This window comes from Bidens hawaiensis, unplaced genomic scaffold, assembly GCF_021521415.1.
Source record: "Bidens hawaiensis isolate Kalapana, Puna unplaced genomic scaffold, B.hawaiensis_p1.1 tig00025011_1, whole genome shotgun sequence".
In the NCBI taxonomy this organism is placed as follows: Eukaryota; Viridiplantae; Streptophyta; class Magnoliopsida; order Asterales; family Asteraceae; genus Bidens; species Bidens hawaiensis.
Window position 1 is genome coordinate 268085 of NW_027493975.1, and position 19294 is coordinate 287378.

The 19294-nt window shown below is 35.4% G+C and overlaps 2 protein-coding genes and 2 pseudogenes across 2 annotated transcripts; 3 read left to right on the forward strand and 1 right to left on the reverse strand.

Annotated features, from left to right (window-relative positions):
- The first annotated feature begins 1816 nt into the window (after positions 1–1816).
- On the forward strand, positions 1817–4583 carry LOC143570609 (vacuolar histidine transporter YPQ3-like). Its single transcript, XM_077056220.1, has 12 exons — positions 1817–2056; positions 2149–2191; positions 2276–2302; positions 2403–2492; positions 2570–2700; positions 2787–2952; positions 3035–3160; positions 3341–3460; positions 3690–3710; positions 3823–3881; positions 4015–4105; positions 4200–4583. The coding sequence occupies exons 1-12, from the start codon at positions 1821–1823 to the stop codon at positions 4275–4277; spliced, it is 1188 nt and encodes a 395-aa protein (XP_076912335.1). The 5' UTR covers positions 1817–1820; the 3' UTR covers positions 4278–4583.
- On the forward strand, positions 4411–9390 carry LOC143570610 (putative ADP-ribosylation factor GTPase-activating protein AGD14; annotated as a pseudogene).
- A 1775-nt stretch (positions 9391–11165) lies between these two features.
- On the forward strand, positions 11166–12394 carry LOC143570611 (presenilin-like protein At1g08700 pseudogene; annotated as a pseudogene).
- A 1803-nt stretch (positions 12395–14197) lies between these two features.
- LOC143570603 (surfeit locus protein 1-like) lies at positions 14198–16545 on the reverse strand. Its single transcript, XM_077056217.1, has 6 exons — positions 16277–16545; positions 15448–15542; positions 15046–15284; positions 14774–14954; positions 14392–14675; positions 14198–14313 (listed from the first exon to the last, which is right to left on the reverse strand). Exons 1-6 carry the CDS (start codon positions 16467–16469, stop codon positions 14244–14246), a joined length of 1062 nt encoding a protein of 353 aa, XP_076912332.1. The 5' UTR covers positions 16470–16545; the 3' UTR covers positions 14198–14243.
- Between the last annotated feature and the right edge of the window lie 2749 nt (positions 16546–19294).

Consider the following 19294-nt stretch of genomic DNA (forward strand, 5'->3'; position numbering starts at 1 on the left):
AGAGATTGTTATGAGAAAACGAGAAGAGGCGTTAATTTCGAATCTCTTATTAATTACTTGTTTGATGAATTAGTGACTGATAAAGAAAAAGATTGTTAGTTTTGCTAAGTGATTAAAAAATATCCCCTTGTCATGTAACCGGTTTTTTGTTACGTTTCTAACTTTCGCTAGTTATCAAAAAAGTAACAGATACACGTGTTTATCAGTGATTGAAATAAAAATAACAAATATAACATGATTTAAAAGTAGTAGTAATAAACTAATAATAATAATAATAATAATATGAAAATAGTTTCCTTTTGTGGTGAGGGTTAAGAAGGTAGAGCCCATGCTTGCAAGGTGTACGGTCGCCCTAATGGCACACACACCATGTAGCCGATGACACTATATATAAAGCTGCCTCCCACTGCCGCCATTCATTCTCTGTGAATAAGCTTTCCATTGCACGCTAATCTCCTTCAATTCAATTCAATTCAATCGAGTGTATGCTTTTACAGTCTGTGCATTTGCAATGCTTAATTAGTTATCATTATTTTGAAAAAAAATAAATATGAATCGTCTAATCTTTTTATAGCTTACGATAATCGGATTCTACTTCTTCTTCTGTTGTTATTAGCATCCTTTTTATTTTATAAATTAGTCTTACTGTTACTGCGGCTGCGGCTGCTGTTTGATTGATTTTTATCGTTATCGTTTGAATTTTTCATTTTAGCGCGAAAATATCGGACTTTTAGGTTACATTTATTATTATGGACTGTTGTATTTTATTATCATGTTTCTATACTCATTTGAAGGTGTTATACCTTTATACAAATACTGATTGTTTTGCGGCTTTGTATTGCTTTGCTGTTTTGGTTGTATTGTTATAAAAACAATAAAGTGTTTGATTATGCTTGTGTGCCAAGCCAAACCCTAGCTTGACTAGGCTTGAGCTAAACTCTTTTTTCTAAAACTTGAGCTCAACTCGTAAGTCATTTTTTCAAGCTTAGGCTTGGTTCGGCTCGTTTATTATCTGTTAAATATCCGTTTTTAGTTATTATAAGAAAACTCTTAAATGAGCCTAAGCTCAGCTACTCGAGCTCAATTCTACAGTGTGAAATTTATACATAGAAGTCCAAAAGATGCAAAACTTGAAGATACACAAGGCTTGTTAAGGTTTTACGAGCCTAAACGACCTTCCATACAAGGCTCGAGCTCGGACTCGATAACTAAACGAGCTTTATTTGAGGCTTGGGTTTGGCTCGTTTCGATTTTTTTATTGATTCGATTTCGAGTAGCTCGTGAGCAGCTTGGCTCTTTTGCACCCATATTTTTAGGTGAATAGATATTTTGAAGAGTTTTCGAGCTAGCATGGGATCAAGAACAATGGGTGATTGTTAAATAAATATTGATATGACATAACAATCTTAAAGGATTTTTAATTGCAGAAATGTTTTGTTTAAAGGTTTTTTTTATTCAGTCAAGAAAACATACAATATTTGCAGTTTTGTATACTACTACTTGATCAAAGAAATAACCTTTTGATTGACGTTGAGGCAAATTTAAAGCCCTAAAGTAGATGTCTCAGCCTCTTACATGCAAAATTGCAATACTATCTCTCTGGCAAAGTTTGAAGTGGTTATGAATTATTATGGTTTAGTCATTTAGAGTTCAATATCATGTTGGATTTGTAAAGCAGTTAGTTCGTTGTCACCAAATGCAATAATATATTTCTTTCCAAAAAGCAGCTGGAATATTTTGTGACAGGTGTCATGTCAATATGTTATCTACAATCACATAATGCAATTGCATATTTTGCACATGTACAGTTCTTGGATGCAATGGGGCTCTTCACAAGTAATCTACCAATGTGCCCTGCGGATCAACATTGCTCACAGTGTGCTAAAACTTACATGAACTATTGTCTTTGCACCAAAAGGGATTGGATTTCACTAATACTAGGAATAGTTAGTGTAATCAGTTGGGGCGTTGCAGAGGTACCTCAAATCATCACAAATTATAAAGAAAATTCTTCTGAAGGTCTTGCTTTAGGCTTCCTTTTCACATGGATACTCGGGTAATATTATATGATGTACTGTTAATGATTTATAAAATTATGCTGTCATAATGAGCTTTTCTTAAGCTTACATTTTTTATTCTATTTGGCAGAGATCTTCTGAATGTGTTAGGTTGTTTGCTAGAACCAGCAACGGTGAGTGAACATTGTGTTTTTGTTACATATGCATTTTTCATGTATGTCATGCTATTATTTAATTCATCTTATCTTATTCTGCAGCTTCCAACACAGTATTATACAGCAGTGGTAAGCATTTTTATAACCTATTATCCTTAATTCTTGTTATGTAAGTTTAGTAAATTAGAGCAAAAAGTTTCACTTGATTTTATTGGATTTTGTAATGTAGCTGTACTTGGCGACTACTTTAGTTCTTGCCACTCAAGCAACTTACTATGGTTACATTTCTCATAAGACATCTAAGAGACAACTTCATAAAGTAAGATTTAGCTTCTTATATGTTGTTTCGCATTTTGACTTTTAAACTTTAATTTATAAGTTGTATGATTTATCCAGATTGAGCCAGTAGACAAAACCATAAAAGGCAGCCAAGAAGAATTAACGGTTCCTGTGCTATCAAAATTCACTCCAAGTGTGCAAATTCCATCTCCTGATAACAATTCTACCCCTGAAAAAGTATACTACAGGTATAAACATTTTTATTCAAGAATGATATTAACTATTAAGTTGAATGCATACATTCATCTTATTTTACTTATCTTTTATGGTGCAGTTCTGCTAGATCTTTATCTAGAAGTCACACTCCTACTGTGAGCTTCTTTCACTCACGAACAAATGCAAATAAATATGATGAGGACACTGTTCAAGAATCGTTGCTTGGTGAGCGTGTGTCGGGACAGTCACCACCTGCTTCAGAAACCAAGACTATGTTATGTATGGTGAGTAATTTGGAAAAATGTATTGACTTTAAAAACTTTAACTGTTACTGAAGCAGTGATGATTTTGTTCTTCCGTGATTAGGTTTTTACTGTGACAATGTTTCTATGCACATACAATCTCAAACTTGAAAGAAACAGTTACCTCAATCTAGATTCAGTAAAATCACATAATGGTGTTGTCATGCAAGTGGGAAGAAGGCTTTTACAGGTAAGGAATCAATTTTGTATCCTAGACATTTTTTTCGTCCTTCAAATTAGCATATGCAATTGTTTACGAAAGATGTATTATCACTTCTGTTTATAAATATGAACTTTTGCTATAATGTAATTTATCTTAAAATTGTTTCGTCAACATTTTGTTATGTTTGATTATATGCATCAATTGCAGGTAAGTGGCAGTTTGTTGGAAGGTAACAACGGTACAGAGAGTCTTGGGATTGGGACCTACCTTGGTTGGGGAATGGCAGCTATTTACATGGGTGGGCGTCTTCCGCAAATATTCTTAAATGTAAGAATCCGCTTGTCATGACTGTTACATACATTTGTATGTATATATATTATACACACTAATATTAGGAAAAATGATCTTATTGTAAAACGTTTATAAAGGTCACTGATGCATCACTTTTATAATGCTGATGTGAACTCATGTCTTTTTGATAGAAGTTGGATCGGTGTTATTAAAATGATGTGTGTGTGTTTAAGCTTGATTAACATGTTTATTTCTATATTTGCAGATCAGAAGGGGAAATGTCCAGGTAAGCATAAATCTTTCATCTTCTTCCTATTTATTATTTGGTTTTAGGGTCATGTGGTTAAAATTGTTTTAGCATGCATATAGCAAGTTCACATATTGTTATCAATATGCAGGGTCTAAATCCACTAATGTTCGTCTTCGCCCTTATCGGAAACTCTACTTATGTAGCAAGGTAAGTGCTCGTACATTCATTTGCTTATGAAACATTGAAACTGCATAAGTAGTCGGCTTCTAGTTTAAGAAAACTGTTTGCTTATTAATTATAACATTCTGCTGAACTCTCTTATTACTCTCTATGATTATAGCATACTTGTGAGCAGCATGGAGTGGTCAAAAATACAACCGAATCTTCCATGGGTGGTGGAATCAAGTGGGTGTGTAATGCTTGATACTTTCGTATCCTTGAAAGTTATAAAATTATAACAATGTTTTTTAATAGTGATGATCAAATTTTATAACATAAACTTGTTGATCCTTGACATCATATTAGATTCTAATTCAGTTTATCTATTTTCGTGGTAAAAAATTCAATCATCTCGAAACCAAACAAGGAGACTTGGATCCATGATTGGTAGTAAACGAATTAGAAACTTGTGCACCGAATGCATTTGTGTCCATTCTTAGGTATCGAAATATGCACGGGAAGGCAGGATTTGATCGTGTGGAGACACTCTTGGTATGAAGTATGATCAATGCGAACTATGGTTTCTAGTTGCGATTTGACAAACATTTCTGTTTTCTTGTATGTTTTTCTTTTATCATTTATGATCTGAGCATGTATTTTTTGAACCTGATCTACTAAACAAGAATGACCTGAATCTAAATTGGATATGGACTCAATTAGTCAAAGCTCTTTTTATTGAAATATGATGGTTTTGACCTTTAAGATAGTCAATAAAAAAGTCAAAATCAAGTTTTATCAAACTAACGGAAACTGATAATCAAAATCATATTCTATTCACATGTCCCAAACAATTTGGTGGTTATAGCAAGCCATGTATGTTATGTATGGACCAAGCTAACAAGATAACAGTGTTTCTGCATGAAATTTCATATGCAACACTTTGGCAAGTATCCAAACATGTATTGAAAAATCCCAAGTGTGAAATATTTGGCTTCCTTAATTTGTTCAATGCCATTTTTGGGTAACCCGACATTGGGGTATCTCACTTATCAATCTTACAACTAGCATTAGAGACGTAAATCATGTGAACAATGTGACTCAACATTTTGTTGTAAGTAAAAAAGAAAAAAATTTTAATGAATTTTTGGTAGTTTTTTTATATTATTTTGAATGAAATAAGAAAAGATATTTAAATTATATGATAACAAAAATCAATTAAAATTATATTGCAAAATGATTTGTGTATGTCGGATACCAACCTACTTTAAGTCGAGGCACCGACCAAGTAAAATTAGAATTTTCATTCTTTTTAAATACTATACACTCAACACAAACCGGACTATTTTCACCCGATGGGGGTCATCTAGCACCAACCAACCAACCCCGCCCAAGTTACAAGACATGGTGTCATTTGTCAATCTATTAAATCGACTTCCATGTTAAGTTTGACTAGTAAGCATGTATCTGTGGAATGAATATTTTGGTTATGAAACTTTATATTCGTTGATCATATTTATATTTAAAACAAATCGATTTCCAGGGACCGCACTAATTTTTGGACGTTTGTTTGCATGGCATGTAGCGGGATACATTGAGTTTTTCTACTCAATTGAAGTGCATTACTAAATGTTATTTTGTACTGGAAAAAAAACGTATGGATGTAAATGTAAAATACATTTGCAACATCCCTGTTGTTACATTCTAACATTTGATCAATTAAGTTTTTTCTTTTCCTAAATATGATTCACAGCCGTGAATTTACTCACCGTGTTAAATCCGTGTCAATGCCTAAGTTTACTTCACAGGAAGTTGAAGCCCTTCAAGAAGGCGGTAATCAGGTACAAGTATCTCCTGATTTTGATTTCTGTAGATGGAAATTAGTTTATTTTCTATTTTTCTCACAAAATACAAACTTCTCCAGCGTGCAAGGGAAACATGGTTGGGACCCACGAGAACAAAGACTTCCGGATAACAGGTGACGCACTTTTATTATTGTTAAGAAGAAAGAATGTAAAAATGATTATTTTATTACAGCAATGTGGACAAAGTTCGGGATTTTATAAAGAGTGTCTACGTGGATAAGAAGTTTTTTGCTTCGAAGGCGTGTCCTAGAGATACACTGGTAGTAATAGTATGCATGTCTAATAATATTTTACATTTTTTAAAGAGAAAATGTATACATAGGTTACTCAAATACTAAAACAACTTTAGAGGTCACCTAAGTATCACTTTGGTTTCATTTAAGTGGAATCTTTTGCTGGACATTATGGAATGCTAAATGCCCTTTAATTTAAAGCTTTTGCTACTTCTTGAGCTGTAAAATGACAGAAGTGCCATTGAATTTACTTGAAATTGTTTTGATGATCCATTTAAGGGGCGTTTTTGTAACATCCCGAAATTTCTAAAATAATATTAATTATATTACTTAATAATAGAGGGAAAGTTTACTCGGGTTATCGGGAAATAAATAAATAGAGTAGGAGTTGGTATGGGTCGGGCTAGTGTTGGGTAATGGATATGGGTTATGGACTTGGGTTATGAAAGAAGGAAGGAGAGTCCATGGGCTTGAGCCCATGATCCCTAAATATAAATACCATTAATCACCATTTAATCCTCATTCTCACATATTCCATACACCACCAAAACACACACTTAATATTTCTCTCTAGTTCTTCCTTATCTCTAGCCTAAATCAAGAAGGAAACCGAGCACCGACCCGAGGTAATGATAGTTTAATATTGTACGAGCCTAAAACGTTAGTTATAGTCGCGTAACGACGAGCCGACACCGTTAAACCGTTTAAATCACAAGATTCGGGTGGAATCGGGTATAAACCAGACCTAAGATGAGTTTAGGGATCACCGTAGCTCAAATTTGGATCAAACGGGACGAAAAACGATGAAAACGGTGGAAGAACGAGTGAGATCTCGTTTTTCCGGCGAAAACGCGGTTTTCCGGCGATGACGGTGCCGGAAAAGATAAAGGTGTCAGGGAATGTTCCCTGACCTAACCCTAGTTCGCTAAGGAAACTTAGAGAACTAGAGGGTGATTCTTTAGCTAGTTCGCTAAGGAAACTTAGAGAACTAGAGGGTGATTCGTTAGCTAGTTCGCTAAGGAAACTTAGAGAACTAGAGGGTGATTCTTTAGCTAGTTCGCTAAGGAAACTTAGAGAATCAGAGGGTGATTCTTTAGCTAGTTCGCTAAGGAAACTTAGAGAATCAGATGGTGATTCTTTAGCTAGTTCGCTAAGGAAACTTAGAGAACTAGAGGGTGATTCGTTAGCTAGTTCGTTATGGGAGCTTAGCGAATCAGAGGGTGATTCGTTAGCTAGTTCGTTATGGGAGCTTAGCGAATCAGAGGATGATTCTTTACCCAATTCGTTAAGGGCAAAGTAACGAACTAGAAGTTTAGCATAATGACAGAATGGTCCTTGTACTTAGAAAGGAATGAGATAATTACATAGTAGCCCTTGGACTTTGATAATTTATGAAAGATGCCCTTAAAGGATTAACGAGTAACGATTAACTAACCGGGTAATGATTCAATGAAGTAAAATCGGCTTAGACACGTAAGACTAATTAAGTAGTAATGAGAATGGGTAGAGTAGTATTTGATATTCAATTATTAAACAGTTAGACACGCACAGCTCGAGAAGGAATAACCAGTAGCAGAAGAAGTAACCAAGTTCAGGTGAGTTTCTAGCCCCATTTCCTTGTTATGTTTTCGGGGCTGTGTGCATACTCGATGTGAAGTGTGAATACACTTACCTTAAGTGGTAAGTGTATGCTATAGATGTTATACGAGGTAGCTATTTTATAATGCTTGTCGGTACATGAACGATCTTCGGATATTGCACGTATCGCCAAGGATAGTGATTGCCAAGTGGTTATTAATGTGTATGAATGCTATGATGTGACTTGCTTATTATGTAAATGATATGAAGCGTGTTGTAGACAAGTAGAGGTAGAGTGTGTTAGAAGTGGCAAGAGTCTAGTAAGAGTGTTAGTGGCATGACGATAGTACGTGGTAGGGTAAGCCTATACGTGACTACGTCATTAAAGTGGCATAACGTTATACGTTATTAAAGTGGCAAAGTGGCATAACGTTATACGTTATTAAAGTGGCAAAGTGGTAGGTGTAAATAAGAGGCTAAGTGGTAATGTGAGCAGGTTAGATAGTGGACTACGTGTCTTCGGATACGTATATGATGCATGTAGTGGTTGTATGATAAGTTGCTTGATTAACTAGAACTCACTCAGCGTAGCTGACTTTTTAGTATGCACGCAGGTGATCAAACCAAAGAACTAGCATGAGGATGGCACATGACATGGATTGAACGGCTGGCATCTGAAGATGGAATAAAAGATGTTTTAAATATAATGTTTTGTGTTATGGTATCAAAGAAAAGATTTAATGTTTTGTAATGAATTATTTAAGTTGACGTTTCCGCGAAAGTTTTAATTAACTCTGATTGTAAGAACTGTGTTTATGAGTAAATCCGACGCTAAAGTAGGGCTACCGGGTACGGGGCCTTACAGTTTTTGTCATTGCTACAACTCTAGATTTAACATAAGCTTTAAATTAAAGGGCTTTCTGGCATTTTTATGGTTGTTGGTAGGGGTGTCAACAAGCCGAGCCGAGTTGAGTCTGAGCTCGACTAGGGAATGAACTCAGCTTGTTTAACTTACAAGAGCTCGAGCTTGAGCTTAGCTCATTTCGAGCTCTATTTCTAAAGCTCAACTCGTTTATTATTTATTAATTAAGCTATATACATTTTTTATTCTTTTTTATTATTTTATATATACTTTAATTTTACTTTTATGTATAACATAATATATATGTGTATAATTGTTATGTAGTTATTTTTATCATAAATTTATACACCCAATAACAGTTATTTTATATATATATATATATATATATATATATATATATATATATATATAATTTATTAAATAAAAATCATGTAAATAGTAGCTTGTTTAGGCTCGCGAGCCAGCATAAGTACGGGCTCGGGCTGGTTTATTAAAGAAGCTTAGTTTTAGGCTTCGGCTGGTTTAAGCTTAGCTCTATTTGAACTTTTAGCGAACCAATCTCGAGTAGTTCACATCATAGAAACCATGAGGATGAAACTAGACGAGCCAGCTCATATCATTCATACTCTCAGAGTCCACTATCAATACGAAGAACGTCGTTATGGAAAACAAGCTCCTGCACTTACTAGAAAACCAGGATCAGACAGAGGCACATCCACTCCTTTTAATGAACCTGGAAAGTTTGATGGTTTAGTGCACCAAATCCACCTCAACCTGCCACATCAGCAACTATTTCTGAGCCTGGAAAGTCGAGATACTGGCTGCATCTTCAGCTTCTGTAGCTCCAACTTTGAGTGTGAATCAGGAGTTCAAAGCTTTTGAACCTTCGGATTTATTTACTTTTATGCCCGATCAGCAGTCAACTGACTCAGAAAAATGAACGGTGGGTGACCTTTGACACGCCTTTGCAAGCACAACCGAGTCAACAAGACCCCTTAGTTGCTAATCCATTTTTGGCATGAGAATTATCAGAGGTATTACATATTAGGTTAGCTATATCGAAATGACAGTTACATTGTTATTATTAATTTCTTTTTATGTATTCAGGTTTGCAATCCATTCGATTTGCGATGCTGATCTTGCAATATGGTAAGTTGTTTGTGTATAATTTCAGTTATAAATCAAACTATCAATTGATATGTTCAGTTATTTTACACTATTTATGTAATATGTTGATCACACTGGTAAAATCTTTTGGTTCATTCTGTAGGAGTATTCAAGCACAGGGTCCTGTAGCTTCAGTTGGTGAGAATCTGACAATCTGTTTGGTATGACCGATCATTCTTTTGTGGATACGATCTAACATGATTATGCTAATTTGCTATTCTGTATTCCTTGTAAAAATAAGCTCTGTTTTTGTTTGATTGTATCGGGTATCTTAAAAGTCACGTGGTTTGTAGTTTTTAGGTAATTTAGTGCCAATTCTGGAGCTTTAGAAACTGGTCAAATATGCTGATGGTTGTTTAAACCTTAGGCTTAATCTGTATGTAATACTAGTTGGTGCAAAAAGGATGGCATTTTTGATAAGCTGCAATCCGCGAATGAGTTAACTCGTATTTGGTTTATAAATATGATGATGTTATCAGGTGTGCAGTGCTTATTAACTCGGTTTTGGTTTATAAATAAATCAATATAACTAAAATTGCCAAATTGACGGGCACCACCAAGCTACTGTTGCCGCCCTGCGCAGCATTAACAGCACCAATGCCACTGATACTGGCATTAACGTTGTCGCAGCCAGAAGGCCACTACCATAGTTGCCACTGCTAGGCATCATAAAAGCAAATATAATCGGTGAAAACATCCTCACACCATCACCAATAGATGGTGTTTTTGTGGGTGTTTTTGAGTGCTTACATGGTACTTAGTCTCACAAAAACACCATCTTTATCCTCTCTTTTCTCTCATATCTCATCCCTCTCTCTCACAAACACATTCTCCATGCATTATTCTACAAAAAATCTCTTTAACACTCTCTCTCCTCCATATCATCATTTTTTTCCTCAAAAACATCTTAAGAATTCTCTATTCTAGATGCTCTCGTACTCTTTTCCTAAATTTTGTTTTGTCTTGAGCTTGTTTAGAATTGTTAGCGGGCCCAACTGGACACGTCCAACTTGTCATGTCTAGTGTTCATCAAAAGTTAATAAAAAGGAAGTTATAGCAATAATAATAATAATAAAATTAAAAATAATAATAATAATACATGAGAACAATTAAAAACTAATAATTGTGAAAACCTTGTCTCACATTTTGTTACTATCTTGTACAAGTTTATAGTTTTGATGTACAAGTTAATGAGTTATTGTCGGTTTCTTTACACGTTCATGTGTTTGCTTCAATCTTTACCATGTGTTTGACACCTAAAAAAGCATTTTTAGATTTTTGTATTATAAATTTTTGTAACATTTCCTTTGACGTTTTAATCTTTCGTTTACTTTCCAATTAATTTTAGTATAACACTATAATTAATTATATAAAAGTTAATGTTATTTTTATATTAACATGTTTAAAATTAATAAAATAATTATTACATAAACACAAATCCCGTTGGTTCTCACACAAATTACATCAGTCTTCACAAGTAGCTTACTAAAAACTTAGTCACATTTGGCCATATCACACTCAAATTTGGTTTGTTCGACCAAATTTTTAAACGTGACACACTTTTATTGGGTTGGAAAAACACAAAACAAATTGCACGAGTCTGACTAGCTTGGAGTAAACATGTAAATACTTCTACTACTACTACAACTTCACCAACTTCCTTAAAAACTACATGCGATTCTCCGCCTTCTTCGTCCTCGCCGTCATGGGCGGTTCCATCTTTTTATCGATTATTCGACAGTTTTCGCCATCACCTGTTTCGTGCTTTTGTTTAATTTTACGGTTGTGGGCGTGTTGTCGGTTTTCGCCGACGGGATTCCGATCCCGATTGTGGTCCGACAGGTTTATATGGTGGTGTTGGGGATTATTGTGGCGGCTTGGTTCACGAATTTGCCCGAGTGGACGACGTGGACCTTGCTTGTCGCGTTGGCCGTTTATGATTTGGTTGCGGTGTTGGCGCCCGGTGGACCGCTTAAGTTACTGGTTGAGCTGGCGTTGAGTAGGGATGATGATCTTCCGGTGCTTGTTTACGAGGCGAGACCGACGGTTTGCAGGAGGCGGCCCTCGGGGTTGGGGCTTTTGGTTGGGGGAGTGTCGTCGGATGCGGTGGAGCTTGAAATGGCGCGGAGAGATGGTGAGTCGGGTGAAATTATGGATGAGGAGACTTTGCCATTGGTGGCGAGTACCAGTAGTCAGTTTTCGGTTTCTTTGAGTAATCGAGAGAATGAGATCGTGGAAGATGAAGGGGAAGGGGAAAGGACGCCGCTTTCTGCGATGTTGGGTATGAGGGATGAGGTGGGACCGCAAGTAAGGAGCGTGGAGGTTCGCGAGGAGATGACTCGAGGGGTAAAGCTTGGGTTAGGTGACTTTGTGTTTTATAGTGTGCTTGTGGGTAGAGCTGCAATGTATGATTTGATGACGGTTTACGCTTGTTACCTTGCTATTATATCTGGACTGGGATGCACTTTGATACTGTTGTCGGTGTTTAGGCAAGCTTTGCCGGCTCTACCGATTTCTATAGCTTTGGGGATCATTTTCTACTTCTTGACGCGTGTGTTGATGGAACCGTTTGTGGTCGGGACGTCAACAAATCTAATGATGTTTTGACTACACTTGTTCTCGGTTTCTGTAAGTCCATATTGAGGTATTATCATTGAGGTTTTTTTAGATGATATAGTTGAATTATTGTAGTTAGGGGATATTGCACCCTTTGAGTTGTTAAGTTCTTGCTAACTGTCTTCATGTAAGCCTTTTAAGGTTGTCAAGATTCATAGAGTAAATGAGATTAGTTCACAAATTTATGGCATCCGAGACTTTTTTTTATACATATATTTCACTTGTGATTATAAATATGCTATAGACATGGGAATCGGGTTTCTTGTATGCCCGTTTAGTCAGTTATGAGTAAGTGTTCTGTGTGCACAAGGGTAGTATGATTACATTCTTTGATGTGAGCTTGATGAGTGTGCACTGGTATAAGTATAACCATAAAACACGGATCTGCTCTATATTCCACAGATCATCATCATCATCATCGTACTCAGTATATCTCACCAATAGCCAAGCTATGGTAGGGTCTGAGGAGGGTAAGATGTAGACAGCCTTACCCCTACCCCATAGGGATAGAGAGGCTGCTTCCGATGAGACCCCCGGCTCGATATGATATGAAAGATTAAACAACCCGATAGGGATAGAGAGGCTGCTGCTTCCGATGAGACCCCCATAGAGATATCTATATTCCACAGATATGATATGAAAATCGCCAGTTTAAACAACCCGAGATTGTGTGTGACTAATTGAGTATAATTTCAAAGTTGAAAGATTTGTAGCCTTCTACCAATACAAAGAGGTTATGGGCAGTTGATATGGACCCAATTTTGTACCGGAAATTTGGGTATAATCAGAAATTATACAGTTACAAGAATCTGGATCAGTTCATTGTTGCTTGTAAACTTTGATAACTTGCCATTGACTTGGGTATTTATTTTTATTTTTTCAAGACTTACAAATGCTACTTGAGAAAGTCCTTGTAATAAATCTTTAAAGGAATGTGAATGGTATTTGCAGGAATGGTTTGTTTATAATCCTTGATAACTCTTTTTGAGTGGATTACAATAAAAGATATCTATACAAGTGAAACTTTGAATCCAAACAACTAATTTAAGTATTCGTATTTAAGCCCTTGATCTTGTAGTTGTAGGATCTAAAAAGAAGAAAATGTTTGTGAAACATCTGAACTATCAATTACAATAAATTAAAATATATTCAAAGATTAAAGGATTCACATTTAAGCCCTTGATATTGTAGTTGTTGGAACTGAAATAGTGCCGTCCTCGTCCACCATGTAATAGCGTCATCAGACCTTGTAATAACATTTTCCGCCTATGTTGGGGCACGTGACAATATTTAATTAGTTTTAAGTAGCGCTGCCCATCCATGTAATACCAGCTTCGATACCCATGTTGGTGAATTGCAGAATCAGTTGGTCAAAGACATGTATTTAAGAAGAATATAGAAGTCTACAAACAAAAAATAACCATGAACCTTGAAATAGCTATTTTATAATGTACACAATTAATATTTTTCGGTCAGCTACCATTGAGAACTGTATTTATGAATGCACTTGTGATGATAAATTGATGATACACGAATGAAAGGTGGTAGACAGGCCAAAGCCAAAGGTTACATAAGTCTCTACTATACGTGTGAAATTGTTCTGACATGGCTATAATTACATCAATGACAATTTATGGTCATATAACATGTGTATGAATATAATATTATTTTAAAGAACAATACACGTGTTCGGTATATCTTTAGATACCTGTTTATGTTATGCCTTGTAGGTGCGTCGACATAGTACCGGGACCATTATGTCTTCGTTTTCTAAAACGTAAATTTGATGACCGTTTGAAACCAAACATTTAGAATAATAAATGAACCGTACTTGCAAGTAAACGTTGACAATCTTTGATCTCTGCTCAATGTTAATTTATTTTTCCATAAATCTTCATTATTACAAAATGAGCACAGAGGAAAAAAGGCACATCTCTGTGTTTGTACAAAAATGTGTCAGAGAGAAATTCTGACACCAAAATTAATTCTGGTATTTAGAGCCAGATATATAAATCAACATAACAAACAGCTAAACTCCAGTAAAACAGCAACAAAACTATTATTAGCACCTAAATCACTAACCCCCGTCATATCATCTCATTGTCTTCTTCGGCTGTAATCTCTTGAAAGCCATAAATGTAACTGCTGCTGATAAAGAATACCTACATCAAGTGAAATTGAAATTAGTAATGACTTTGAATACATGCTCGCAGTAATGTAAGAATAATATCATGACATACCAAGTAAATGTATAGTTGAGATGATCTTGTGGCATTCTTGAACTTTGAATCAATGCATTAGTATCTTTTGGGATCGGGTATGGCTTACTGGGGTTGACGTTTTCGTTTACTGCTTCAATGTACACCGTGTTCTCAGGAAGCCCACAACAGTGAGCAATTTCAGCAACATCAACATAGAACCACTGACATGAATTTGGGTCGTTCGCTGGTACAAAAATACTAGGTTTCTCACTTCCACGAATAACTCCAACAACTTCATCTAGCATTACTTGTGGAATATCCTTCTGCAGATCAATAATAGTTTTTAAAAATAATTTTTTGTTGTATTCTACATGAACTATGTATTCTATATATCAAGTACGCTTAAGCATATAAATGACACCTTTTCAGTAATATTAGACTTCTTAGACCAAAAGTTCCACCATGAGCCACTTTCCTGGACACCAGTATATCGACTAGATTCTATGCTTTGACCAGGTCCATCGCCTTCTAGAGCTTTCAGAGACTTGTCTCTCCAACTCCGTGGGACCCACCCTCGGTTGACTAAGATTGGCATCTGCAAACTGCACAAAAGTTTCAAGCTTTCAGCATCTTGCATCATGTAATTGTCATGGAATAATTGATGGAAAATACGGCTAATATTACTGAATTAACCTTTCAGGAGTGTTTGGAAGTGGCATAAGGGGTGTAATGAGGTAATATCCGTTCTCAGTCACTCCTGATATGCTTCTGGAACGTGGGCCCACATAAATGGATCTTGACTCGTCAAAAACCCCATTGCAGACTACCCTCCTGAACTCCAGTGAGTCCAGATTTTCACTCGAAGGAGTGATGCGGCTGCAGTTGATTGGTTCCATTTCTAATCGACTCTGTCTGTACTCTAGCGTTTTAATCTACATGGTCAGCACATGCACTATGTTACAAAAGTACATATTAACTTAATTCTATGCATCATTTTGTGGATGTTTTATGCAAAAACTGTGGCTTTTGATAATAAAATGCAATCAATTTGACATTTATGCGTAGAAATAAGTTAGTAGATTTAGCAGGGCATACCTTATCTTGTCTTCTGAAGATCTGCCAAGTGCCTAGTCCAAAAGTTATAGCTCCTGGAACAAAAAGAAGGAACCTTGTCCATCCTTTTTGCTTCTCTGAAAGATGATGAATGCTTAGATCAAGATGCTTTTAAAGCTTTTAACTAATAAACAATTAGAGGGGCATTCAATACATAACTGATTTTAAGTAAAGAACTGCAAAAACTACAACAGAAACATGTGTACCAATTGCTTTAATACAAAAGACAGTTACAAGCGTAGCTTCATAACCACCTATCTCTTTCTCACACTAATGTGATCAACACTAAGTGCAAGTGTTTGTCGTTGTTTTCGTGATTCTTCACTTAACATGGCTTATGTGTCGAACGTGTCCCTAAACAACTAAAGCACAAAATAACACCAGCTAAGAACTAATTCACTTTCTCTACCAAAATCAAGCAAGAGCTATGATAAAAATAACCAGAACTGAAATCAATGGATCACCAAGCATTTATACATACAATCATTAGATCTCAGGAAATCATAACCAGTAGCCCATGTACTAAGTACACCAAATTAAATCGACATAGTGGAGAGGAGTTGACAACTAATCATTTTTCCAGAATTTACAAAATCAGCAATTAGTTGGCAACCGATCGTGATTAAATATTTAGTAATAGGCAACATTAATCGGTCCTAATTCCGGCCAATTGTGGCGATTTCAGTCCTGAATGGGTCGAGGAGCGGTTACATATAAACATTTGAATTTGATTAATCGAGTTGAACAACACTGCAATAGTCACAAACAGGATGATAATCTAAAGATAATAAAACGCAAACAAGACAAGAACCTTGATGTCGAGAAGTCGATGTTGGCTTTGGCAGGGGAGGCGGTGGCGGTGTTGCAGGTTGGAGTTCAGGGACAGCGGCGGCGGTTGAGTATAAGAATGAAGAGGATGATTGATCTGGTACACACTTGAATGAAGAAGAAGCTTTAGCAATTCTTCTTGCTGATATTAAACTTTTAGAAATGGAAGAAGTCATCTGAATAATATTAATAATAACAAATTTGACATGTACTGAAGCTCGATCGAACCTGTGATCGGAAACATGAATTAGGGCAACATTTGAGAAACGTAAGAGCGATTAAACAGCTGGTGATAGATATAATATACCTGTGTAAGAAGACTCACCGGAGGCTAGGGTTTATGCCCACTGTTCTACGGAGGAGATTAACGACAACGGGAGCGGCTGGAAGCCGAAGCCAATAACCGTAAATATTTTTAAAGCACTCTTATTAAAGAATGAGCTCGAGAAGGTACCGTAACGAACCCGAAAATTCGAAATATTTAGTACCAGTATCGATCTCAAAAATTCGAAATATTTGGTACCAGTATCGGTATCGATTCGGTACAGGTACCGAAAATGCTCAACCCAGCTCTTATATCCGGTCTCATACCCGAGTGATGTCTCATTACCGATCTCATACGTTTTGGGTTTTGAATTTGCCCATTGAATTCGAATTCGATTGTCATCCCTTGTAAACATATATAAATCCACACTTCCTTAGTTATCTCAGGCCAAATTGATGGCATCTAAAACATTAATCTTTTAAGGGGAAGAAATATCCAACTAATAACTTTCCAAAATCTTTCTATATGCCTTTTACGGTAGTACATTTTAAAGGGTCTAATTATCCCAGCATCACATTGTTGAATTTTTGAAGTCATGTTTGACGGTAGAAAAAACAAATTGATGTTTTGAAACCCTTGAATATTATTTGAATGGGTTGGACAATTATCCACTGCTAAGAGAATTTTTCAACCGTGCATTTGATCATCTAGCCAACGAACATATTCTTCGAAAAGCAACCCATTCATCTATGCTCTTTAAATAATTATCATTAATTAATTGATGTAATAATATCTCGTTAAATTAATAAAATATCACAGTCCTAACATTATTAATTTATAGAGGTTCTAATGTGTTTATTTACGCCCTGTTCTTGAGTTTTTTTAAAGGAGGGAAAAGAAAATAAAACTAAGGATAGTTAAAAATGGGTGTTATTTAGTTTTTTTAGGATATAAAAGAAAGGAGTATGAGGAGTTATGAGGGATTAAATTAATGTATTTTCCTAATAAGTTATACTCCCTAAAATGGGATGATTACTAAGGATAACTATTTTTTAACATAGTTTTCCTTTCTTTTCCTCTAATTTCTTTCCAACTCAAGAACACATCTAATTAAAAAAAAAATCATTTCCTTCCATTCCCTCTTCTTTCCTTTTCTTTCCTTGGTTAAAAAACTCAAGTACAAAACGTTAAAGTCCTCATGCATTTTGTGTACACTCGATTTTCTTTGAAATCCTACCCTTATTCTCGTGGACTCCCCATTTATACCTTTTACTTTTAGTTTCACCTATTCTTTGATCTTGCATTTAGATGTGCAAATCCTAATTGCTTAACCCAATAAAACCAAAACAGAAACCGACCCAAATTAACCGGTATATAAGAAACCGGTTGCAAAATGATATAAAGTCGATGGTTAGAGTCCGGTTATATACTTTCACCCATGGACCGGTTAAACCAAACATGGACTAATACGGTTAGTGTTTATATAGTAAGTTTTAGTAGGTAACTGTTAATTTATTAGTTAACTAGTTTGAGGCCCGTGTATTACGTGGGTAATTGTTGAAAATTATAAACTTTGACTATTATGTGAAATACAGTCAACAAATTGATCATATATTGTTAATACAAGTACAATTAAATTAAAATTACATAACTAAGATTACACAAATATGTAAAAACTTACTTTTACACTACATTTGTGATTGTATTAGTAGTAGAAGTGGCAATCTTGACCCAAACCCTTTCAAATGGGTCAATTTGAGTTGTTTTAAAAATTAAATGAGTTGATTTAGGTAAAAGGTTTTAACTAAATGGGTCAATATGAGTCATTTTAAATTCAATCCTTTTATTTTTGGGTCAAAAGGGTTTACAAGTTCAAAGAATTGGGTCGATGTGGGTTAGCGTCCTAAGGAAATGTGACAGGTCTCGGATCGGAACGGGTTTTCATACAAGACAGGTTTCGACACGAAACGGGTTTCAGATTGGAACGTGTTCGGTTCATGTTTCAAGCCAACACGAGTTTTCACTCGTGACGGGTTGAGTTTTGGTTTCTTTTTGGTCGATTCGGAACTCGTTTTTCGGTTTCGGTTCGATTCTCGGGGTTTTTTTATGGAACGAGGTCAACGTAAGAAACATTTTAGTGTTTTTTTGTTTATGCTTTATATTTTGAGTTATAATTTTTTTATTATTATTTTTGAATATTTTTTGAGGGTTTTTGATCTTTATAGAAAACCCCTCAAAAAAAATTAAAAAAAAAAATCATAATTTAAAATATAAATAAAAAAACAAAAATTTTAAAAAAACTAAAATGTTTCCGCCATTATTCTCGTTCATAAAAAAAATAAAAAAAACTCGAAACCCGGTTCGACCCTAACCTATTCTGACCCAAACCAAAACAACTCTTTTTTTAATTGACCCGTTCTGACTCAAACTCATTCTGACCCAAACTCGTTTTGACCCATGACTCATTTCAACCCATGACTCATTTCAACCCATGACTCGTTCGACCCGACCCAACCCATTTGCCACCTCTAATTAGCAGATATACATTGTTTATCAAAAATCAAAATTTTTAGTCCATGCCTGCTTGTAACTCTTAATAAAGTAACATGTATGTCTGCTTATAACTCTTGATATAGCTATATATAGTTGTCCGTGTGACAAAAAAGATTCTCCAAGTACATACCAACTCTAGATAAATGATAATATATACCAATGATACTAATAAAAAAATATTCA